We start from the raw sequence: 10,013 nt of genomic DNA on the forward strand, positions 1-10,013 counted from the left end.
AGAAATAAAAACTCATATCCCTGGAGAATCACAACAATGTGAAAAAGAGAAAAGTAGAAAAACCTGTGCATTCACAGGAGTCATGTTACACGGAAGGCAGTTGTTTTTGGCCATGAACTAAAGCAGCTGTCTAAGCACCCAGTGAGGACAGGCTTGGGGCCAACAGTAAGAGGAACAGAAGAGTTTGGGTCTAGGTCACCTCCTCAGAAGCAGTCAGCTACCTCTGATGAGGCAACCAGGCTGATGTCCAAGACACAAGCCACTTCTGAGTCTCCATGTCTGCAATCATGGAACAGTGAGACCCAGCTCGCTGATACTGTCTCTTGCTGGGGGTTCATGGAAGGGGACGAAGAACTGACATGTTCAGGGTCACCTACAATTTGCTTGGTGCTGACTCAAATCATCATATGCCTCATATTTAATTCATGAAGAAATTTCAATAAGTATGAACGTTCCCATTTTAAAGATAAGGAAATGGAGGGCCTCCCCTAGTGGCGCAGCGGTTGAGCGCTGGGTTGCAAAGCTGCCCGCAGCCTCTGCAGCGCCAGTTCGATCCCGGGCCACCAGGCGAGGGTCCCACATGGTGCGCAGACCTCTCCTGCCGTCCGCTGCTCCCCTCAGCAGTGTATTTCGGTCCATCTGCCTGTTCTGTTCCCCGCTCTGGCTCTGGTAAATTCTCTCACCCTCCCGCGCTTTTGACTCTACCCAGTGCTTGTATAAATAAATAAATAAATCTTTTTTAAAAATAAAATAAAATAAAGATAAGGAAATGGAAACTAGATGGAAAGGTTTGAGTTTGGCTCCTCCCGGATCCACTCTGAAAAATAATTCCAGTGAATGCAGGTTATTCGGGATGTGTAGACACCAGCTGGGAAAGTGACACCAAGAACTACTTCCCTAAGCCAGGATGACAGCAGACAGTTGGAGCTGGTCTCGCATCTTCTCTGTGCCACGCAACATGATTTCTGCTGTGTGAAAGGGAGGTCAACACTGAGACCCCAGCCTGGCAGGTGGAGATGGGCCTGGGCACCCGGAAATCCAAGACAGAAGAATCATCTGCACCTCCCGCTTCATTCTTTAGCACAGGGGACAGCCGCGTTTTCTGGGAGGAGGAAGTGGAGGAGACAGAGAGAGAGCACAGGGAAGAAACGAAAAAAGAAACTGAAATACCTATTCCCTCACATGAGGTCACTACCGCTGCCAGCTAAAGAGCTAGGACTGGAATTCCCAACTCAGACTGTTTTGCCCAAAATGCACCAGTGCACTGCACGCGAGCACCACCTCCTACAAAGCCCTTTGCCTGGACAAACCAGGACAACAGGTCACCTGGGCCTGGACTGGTGGCATTTCTGAGCCCCAGGCACTGCCTCCGCTTCCACCTGCCGCAGGTGGCTCTGTTGGCACGTGGGAGAGACTGGATCAACCACCTCTCCCGGGCATCCTTGGGGGATCTGGGACACGGGAGGGGAGGCAGCTACAGAGACAGAGGCCTGTGCCCCTTCCCTAGGCCTTGGTGCTCACACACCTGGACTCACCTGCATTCAGCTCCTCACCCTGGACACAGCATCACGCCCCTCCCCAGGGACACCCCCTCTCCACACTAGGCAGGAACAAGCTGCAGAGGGACACCCGCTCTGGCCACCCCAGGCCAGCAGGAGCCAAGGCACATGACCACCGTGATCAAAGAGGACAGAGCAGTGATGGCACCTGCTTCCTCTGTGACTCCTCTCAATTAGCTCACATCAGACACCAATTTCCTAGAGATTCAAGCATTTGGGGAATAACTTCCTCCTCACAATTGCCTGAGAAATTCCACTGTTTATAAACAACAACAAGGGCAGCCCTGCTTATTGGTGTAAATCTGAGGGTCCCCGGGTATAAAAGGCCCAGGACAGGAAGGTCCTCATCAGATTCTGGGAAACTCACCTGTGAACAGGCACCCACCGTCCCCCCCTGCCACCATGAGCTGCTGCTCCCCTTGCTGCCAGCCCAGCTGCTGCAGGACCACCTGCTGCACGACCACCTGCTGCCGGCCCAGCTGCTGCACCCCCTGTTGTGCCCCCTGCTGCCAGCCCAGCTGCTGTGCCCCCTGCTGCTCCCCCTGTTGCTCTCCCTGCTGCAGGCCCAGCTGCTGTGCCCCCTGCTGCTCTCCCTGCTGCTCCCCCTGCTGTCGCCCCAGCTGCTGCTCCCCCTGTGGCCAGCCCGCCTCCTGTACCCCCGTGTACTGCCACAGAACCTGGTACCTGCCCACCTGCTGCTGTCTGCCTGGGTGCCTCCCAGAGAGCCTGGGGTGCCCCTGCGGCCAGCCTTGTGGCTGCTGATCACCTCACCCAACAGCCACCCTCTTGCACACGACTCCTGTTAACTGATTTGCTGTTCGGGGGCATTTTTCTTTCTGAACTGTGATGGCAGCCAACATGCTCTCTCCATGACGCTGCTTCTCACCCCCTGTAAAAGCTGTGAATCAGCCTGAGGGGCAGGGAGGAACCCCCCCTTGCCTCTCTTCTTCCCCTCTGTCTTGTGTATCACGTGCTGCTTCATGATCCCCGATGTGGGAGCAGGTCTTGGTGTGACTCTGAGGTCAGGATCACCTGCTCCCTCTAAGCAGACCTCACACACAGCTTTCCATAGGCTCTGCAGCTGATCAATAATTGTCACAATCCTGCTTTCTTTATCAATGTGCTTATGTGTCTTCTTTCTTCCTTTCATCATCACTTTGACTTGTCTCTTTAGATACAAGGACTCTCAGCTATGAGACTCTGTGCTTCTTAATAAATTCTATGCCACTGTCACCCTATCTTGTGTTTTGTTGTTTTCGTACAGTTTCCCTGATACACACATTGCAAATCATGTGCATGACACAAACTAAGCTGCAAAATGTCCCACCAATAATGACTTTCCTCATTTTTAAAATTTTAAATGAGAAAATTTCATCCTATAAGGACATGGAGCTCAGAACGGACAAGCCAAGATCCAGAACTGGATCTTTCGTTCCTACTCAAGATCACTTACGCTTCCAATACCAGTCACGAAGAATCTGAGTACTAGGGACTCAGCCCTGCAGTTGATTTTTCTACTTCAACAATGGAATTGATAATTTTTGATCTATACCAGGAATGTTCACTAAACTTCTTCCCAAGCCATATATCAGAGACAGCAGCTACACATGTTAGGGAAGCAAAGATGTGTCTTAGATCTCTGGTGAGTCTCCTGGTCTGCAGATGACTCTTTATTGCCTTATTTTCAAACGGTGGGAGGGGGGAAAGGTATAAGAATAAACTCTGATTTCTTCCTCTGTTATAAAGCCACTAATCCCATCACGGGGTCCCATCCTCATCCACATCTACTTACCTATCAAATACCCCAACTCTAAAGCCATCACATTGGGGATGAGAAAATCTATAGATGAATTTTGGTCCATATGGGGAGTTGGAAACTTCATCTGGTCTCAGATCCAATCTCTTCCTTCTTCAAGATGGCTGACAGGCCCAATTTCTAGAATCAGAAGAAGGATAAGGAGGTGAAGGAGTATGAGGCAGAAGAGTGAGAAAAAGATTAAGAGAACTAAGACCTAAAAGAGAGAACAACAAAAAGAAAAAATGAGGAAAGGAGGGTGGGAGGAAGAGATGTAAAGAAGGAAGGAAGGTGAGAGAGAATGGAGGAGCAGAGAGAGGGAAGAGTGAAGAGAAGAAAAAGAAAGGGGTGGATAATAATAAATATAATACATCGGCAGTTACTGCTGCTGTCAGAGTGTGCAACCAGCATTCATGTCTCCATCCTAGCCGCCAAACCTACATTCCTTTACCATCGGCCAACACAATGTCCTTCCAGATACCTCACAGCAGTAACTCAGACAACCAGCTGCTGGGTCGCATCTCCGATGACGGTGTCTGGTCAAGCTGTGGTTGCTGTCCCTGCTCCTTAAGGGCCAGTACTGGCGTGGACACATACATGATACTCAGGGAATCTCACGAGTTCCAGAGGGAGCTGCTTCCATGTCTCCATGATATTATCCCTCCCCAAGAAGTAACTGCTTTCTCTGATGGTCCACGGACATGAGGAGTTCAAATGACGAGGTGACAATTGTGACAGTAGATCATGTTCTAGATCTGAAATATCCCTCACATGGAAACAAAACCTTCAACATGAGAAGCCTAGATCTGGTGAAAAGCACCAAGCCCAAGTAAGTCACTGGACTAAGGTGAGACAAGCCACCTTACTTCTACCAATCACCTTCTGAACTCATGTCTACTCCCTATTGTGGTACTATACAGTACCAGCTAATGTGAGCTATGGCATGGGCATTGGGCAAGGCATATACAACACCTGGAAGGAAATATATCAACCCCACATGTTGCTGACTCTAAGTTAACCCCTTAGTTGCACATCTAAGTTGCGTTCCAATGGTCTCTCAGGCCAGCAGCTTCTGGGCTATGTACCAAGGGACATATAATAATAGGACAGTGGGTCCCAAAGTCATGTGTCTACAGTTCACCTTCTTCATCATAAAGTGGTTCCTTTGAACCCAAGTGACGTTATACCCAATCATGTGACAATAGACCATTTGTCTAATAAGGGTAAGATTTCTCAGCAATGCCATTGTAATGTCTAACCATGTGATCCCCGAGGAAAAGAGGCAGGAGCTAAGAGGGGCAGATATTAACATCATGAAGGCGTATTCACAAAATGGAATGGGCAACCTGGGGAGGAGTACCTCACATCCCTGCAGGATCTCATCTATGTGGGGGCTAAACTCTGCTTACAGATGTTGGTATATTGGCCAAGGATGTTCAGCTTCGTGGGTGAATTTTATAAAAGGATCCCTGGTTCTCCTCCATCCCTGAATCTCTAAAAAGTTCCTAAACATAGGTGTCTCATTCAATCTGCCTGCTTGATTGTTGATAACAGTGTCATTCTCTGATGTCCAAAAACATTCAAAGACCTACAACTTTTTAAGAAAAATATAGGCTGCTATAAATAAATGACCCATTCGATCAGAGAATAAAAGGAAACTGTCTTCTGTTATTGTAACAAAGCAGAGCTGAGCTTCAATATCAAAGATTAAAAATCTGATCTTATCTATTAAAAGGATGAGGATGAGCCCACACATTAGGGCAATACCAACCTTATACAACTCTATAAACTATTATGGACATTTATAGATTATAAGCAAAGTTTAACAAGTTGCTGGGGCCAGTTGCTCCTCTGTGCTGAAATACAAGAAAACTCAAATAAAAACCAGGGAGTAAGCTAGAAGGCTCAGTGTTCCTGAGGAGGTTCCTGCACACGTCGAGCATGTGGTCTCTCCTGTGGACCCAGAGACTCAGGGGCCAGTCCATCCACCCCAACCTTTGCAAGTGTGCCCCTCCTGCCTCTAGATGTCCATGCTGACCACCTCACCACTGTTAAGGACCACACGTTCCTTTTAACAAAGTCCATCTGCCAGACAAGAGTCCATTCTGCTCATCCTGAGCCTTTCTCTTTATCTTAGTTTCCTGTGCATAATTTGCTCTGTTCTGTTTTATATGACTTTAAACTTCTGCTTTGCAGAACAATCATAACCCTTATTTTCTGTTCTTTGGCACCTCTCTTCTAACCCAAATTGTGGTCTTTCTGACAAGCTCATGTAAGCATTTGTTTTTTGGTTTGTTTTGGTTTGGTTTTGGTTCACAGATCCATTGCATGTCATAGAATCTAGGTGCATTTTTAGGCAAGTGCAGTACTCACTCTCTAATCCATCCTAAAGTATGAATGTAAAACTCAATGGTGCAGGTCTTCTTGGAAAGTTGCATGGACTTTAATGTGTTTGCTTATCAGTTGATCATTTGGTATCCTCGGCTGGTTATTGCTGATTTGTCAGCCACAGTTTTCCCTTGGATTCTCTTCAATGAGGGCATTGATGCTCACATGTCTCGCAGATCCCCATTCCTATCATTTTTGTTGAGAGTTAAAGATGATTCCTCACTTACGTCTCCAACAGAATGCAAAGTTGTTGTAGAAATAATGAAGTATTAAATTCAGAAGTGGGTCTGAACTCTGTAGTCTGTGTTCAAAGTAGATCACAAAGATGGGGAGTTTGGTTAACAAGGTCCTCCTTGGAATTCCCCCGAGGTGTGCCAAAGGGGCCTGTGGAACACTGTGTTGTATTGTATAGAAGAGAACTTTTGTCCCCAAGCTCTAATCTGCAACATGCTGCTGATAGCATCACAGGGCACGAATGTGCCATTGCAGGGGCACACGAGGAGCCAGATCAAGGTCGACTTGGGGCACAGGAGGGTGGGAGTCCTATGTCATCCGGGCTGATTATTTTAGAGATTGGAGGAGTAAGAACAGAAGCGTTAATGTGTGGAATGCAATCAGAGCACATGCCCTACACTCGATGCAGGAAACCAAACGCAGTGATTACACTCACCTGTAACCACATCGAGTTATTTTCAGAAATAGAAGCTTGGTTTAACCTACTAACATTGATGAATATTTTGAAATCCCAGTTAGTGAAAAAAAGCAGAAAGATAATGATTATCTTTTGGGCAAACAAAAAAGATTTTAGACATTTCAATAAATCAAATAGAGAATACCTTGGCAAATAAGGACTATGGAAGAGGCTAATTACTGGGATGGCAAGACACCACAGAAAAGACAGGAAAAAAGCTGCTTATTTCATGGTGAGATCACAGGCTGTCTCCTCTATCAAGACTGTGCAGCGACACCCCCCACTATTCCGTCTTGCTTTGTCCTGAGTGTCACTTCTGCCCATGGAAAGTCAAAACCTCTGGGAATAAATAAAATGATCATCATCTGTCCATGATGTGACCGAGCCCGTGAAATCTGCAATAAAAATGTCTTCATAAACTATTCAGATATAAGTGCGGCAGCCTCTGCCGCTGAACGCATGTGAACTTACTGGAAAAAGGGAGGCTTTTACTCAGACACATAGTAAGTCAGAGTAAATAAGACCCCCTTCCCCTGTGCGCTGGACTGGACAGTCAATGACGGGTAAGATCGGGGGCAGACTAAAGATGGCACTGGCTAGCCACATGTCTGTGACTCCTGACGACCTAAGACAGGCGCAGTCCCCGAGGGGCTTCATCATGAACATCTTTGGCGTTCAATTCAGGCAAATGCCTAAATGCCTGTAAGCCCAATCCAGGCAATAAGCCCGCAGTAAAAAACCCCTCCTTTGCTTGAGAACATGGCTGCTGCAGAGCGTCGGTCGTCAAGAAACAAGCCGGATGGAGTTACCGACAAAGCAGTTTAACTATTAACCAGTTGGTCATTGTTCCTGCATAAGAAGCAATAGAGCAACCACTCTATACTTATACTGTTTTCTTACCTACTTTACTTTTTCTATATACTTGTGAAATCAGTTCTAGGAAATGCATGACAAGGAAAATAATTTGTACTAATATTCGTTTTTAAGTAATCACAATACTTCTCACATGATAATAAGATAATAAATTTCTTACATACATAAAAATTGCTTGTGATTTCCTAAAGCAAAATCTAAAACTAGTTGTAGCCTTGGAAACAGAACAAGGAAAACTAGCTTAAAGAATGTTGTTCTGTAATCATAAATAATTGTGTAGATTTAGATTCCTGTAATCATTACCTTGAGATTGTTTTTTGTACTTTACTATGCAACACTGATCATGTCTACAATGATAGATAGCATGACGTCTTGTGTATTAGTAATGATCTTACGTTGAGAAAAAATTAACTTGTATGAAATCATCCATTGTTCAAAAATGTATAAAAATGTATGATGATTTTGAGCACATTACATTCAGATCTTCACTCTTGAAGTGTGTCTGTCTGTGATTTTTTGCCCAATCCTTGACCACCCTGCTCAGTCTCTCATCCCTGGGTCAGCCTTGCTAATCTACCGCTGCGCAGGTCGGCGGCATATAAGGGAATGTGGTTATAAGATCATACATCACGGATTGCTTTCTCTGGAAGTGTTTATAGATTAAAATTAAATAACGTATCATAGTATAAAAAATAAAAGACAGCAATATATTTAAAGAAAGATGGTCAAGACATCCAGAGAAGAGAGACTAAAACTTCAATCAGCAATTCTGCTCCCAGGCACATGTCCACGGAAATGAGTCCCAGGTAAACAAACAACCCGGACAAAAACGTTCTCAGCAGCCCTGTGTGCAAAGCCCCAAACTGCGGAAAACCTGCTTTTTATTAAAGGAAAACCAGCAAATAGATTGCACGATATTCACTCAGTGACGGATTATAGAGCAACAACGATGAATTATCCTCAAATAAGGACATTCATGAATCTCACATCGGAGCAAGGAGAAGCCAGCTCCACTCTTTTCAGAAATATAAAGTTCAAGCAAACCCCACACTGCCCCTCGGGCTGTACGTCAGGCGTGGTTAGCTGTCCTTGGGGACCAGGTGGAGTTTGGGGGACTGGGGCTGATGTCTGTGTCACAAGCTGTAGCAGCGACTCGGGTGTGTTCACTGTGGGTGACCCAGGATGGACATTGATAGTGGCGTGTTCTAACACGTGACACCCCAAAGATGAGGTAAAGCCAATAGCACCTCAACTACTCCAAGTCCTCCACTAAAAGGAGAGAGCAAAGGGGTGGCCCGGAGAGGGACGGGGAGAGGGCGTGACAGGAGGTCCCCATGGTCACCTACTGTGGGGAGACCAGGCAGCTCTAGGGTCACCAGCTCATCCAGCTTTGTCAGAGTTGCCCAGTTCCAGCGCTGAGCGCCCCACGCAGGCACAGCCCTCTGCCTGGACAAACCGGGACAACAGGTCGCCTGGGCCTGGACTGGTGGCATTTCTGAGCCCCCCGGGCACTGCCTCCACTTCCACCCGCCGCAGGTGGCTCTGTCAGCACATGGGAGAGACTGGATCAACCACCTCTCCCGGGCATCCTTGGGGATCTGGGACATGGGAGGGGAGGCAGCTACAGAGACAGAGGCCTGTGCCCCTTCCCTAGGCCTTGGTGCTCACACACCTGGACTCCCCTGCATTCAGCTCCTCACCCTGGACACAGCGTCACGCCCCTCCCCAGGGACACCCCCTCTCCACACCAGGCAGGAACAAGCTGCAGAGGGACACCCGCTCTGGCCACCCCAGGCCAGCAGGAGCCAAGGCACGTGACCACCGTGATCAAAGAGGACAGAGCAGTGATGGCACCTGCTTCCTCTGTGACTCCTCTCAATTAGCTCACATCAGACACCAATTTCCTAGAGATTCAAGCATTTGGGGAATAACTTCCTCCTCACAATTGCCTGAGAAATTCCACTGTTTATAAACAACAACAAGGGCAGCCCTGCTTATTGGTGTAAATCTGAGGGTCCCGGGGTATAAAAGGCCCAGGACAGGAGGGTCCTCATCAGATTCTGGGAAAGTCACCTGTGAACAGGCACCCACTGTCCACCCCTGCCACCATGAGCTGCTGCTCCCCTTGCTGCCAGCCCAGCTGCTGCAGGACCACCTGCTGCACGACCACCTGCTGCCGGCCCAGCTGCTGCACCCCCTGCTGTGCCCCCTGCTGCCAGCCCAGCTGCTGTGCCCCCTGCTGCTCTCCCTGCTGCTCCCCCTGCTGCAGCCCCAGCTGCTGCTCCCCCTGTGGCCAGCCCGCCTCCTGTACCCCCGTGTACTGCCACAGAACCTGGTACCTGCCCACCTGCTGCTGCCTGCCTGGGTGCCTCCCAGAGAGCCTGGGGTGCCCCTGCGGCCAGCCTTGCGGCTGCTGATCCTCTAACATGAAATTCCATGACCCAGTGCAACCTTCTGACTCGCAACCCGCCTCCACCTGTGGCCACAGACTCCCTGACTCCAGCTGCCCTGTCTCCAGAGAGTCATATTCTTGGTAAAATGGCTAGTGAGCTGGCATGCAGGGGCTTCAGCCTTATTTTCTTTCTCTCATTTACCTCCTCTCTGGAATTCCTGCGGTCTTCTTCGGTCTCCCTGAACCACAGGCATCGTGTCTGATTCACAAAAATGATCATCCATCTTTCTCTGAGTAATCTAAAGTATAAATCCT

The 10,013-nt window shown here is 48.0% G+C and overlaps 1 protein-coding gene across 1 annotated transcript; it reads left to right on the forward strand.

Annotated features, from left to right (window-relative positions):
• Positions 1-1,961: 1,961 nt before the first annotated feature.
• LOC119231582 (keratin-associated protein 9-2-like) lies at positions 1,962-9,723 on the forward strand. Its single transcript, XM_037493287.1, has 2 exons — positions 1,962-2,290; positions 9,420-9,723. The coding sequence occupies exons 1-2, from the start codon at positions 1,962-1,964 to the stop codon at positions 9,721-9,723; spliced, it is 633 nt and encodes a 210-aa protein (XP_037349184.1).
• The last annotated feature ends 290 nt before the right edge of the window (positions 9,724-10,013 follow it).

Source organism: Talpa occidentalis, unplaced genomic scaffold (genome assembly GCF_014898055.3).
Source record: "Talpa occidentalis isolate TD23 unplaced genomic scaffold, MPIMG_talOcc4v2.1 talOcc4.7, whole genome shotgun sequence".
In the NCBI taxonomy this organism is placed as follows: Eukaryota; Metazoa; Chordata; class Mammalia; order Eulipotyphla; family Talpidae; genus Talpa; species Talpa occidentalis.

Excerpts from the sequence above, each read along its gene's own strand:
- LOC119231582 (XM_037493287.1), top strand. The coding sequence starts at position 1,962 with ATGAGCTGCTGCTCCCCTTGCTGCCAGCCCAGCTGCTGCAGGACCACC. Across the intron at positions 2,291-9,419 it reads TGCCTCCCAGAGAGCCTGGG|CTGCTGCTCCCCTTGCTGCC; the intron begins GTGCCCCTGCGG and ends TGCCACCATGAG.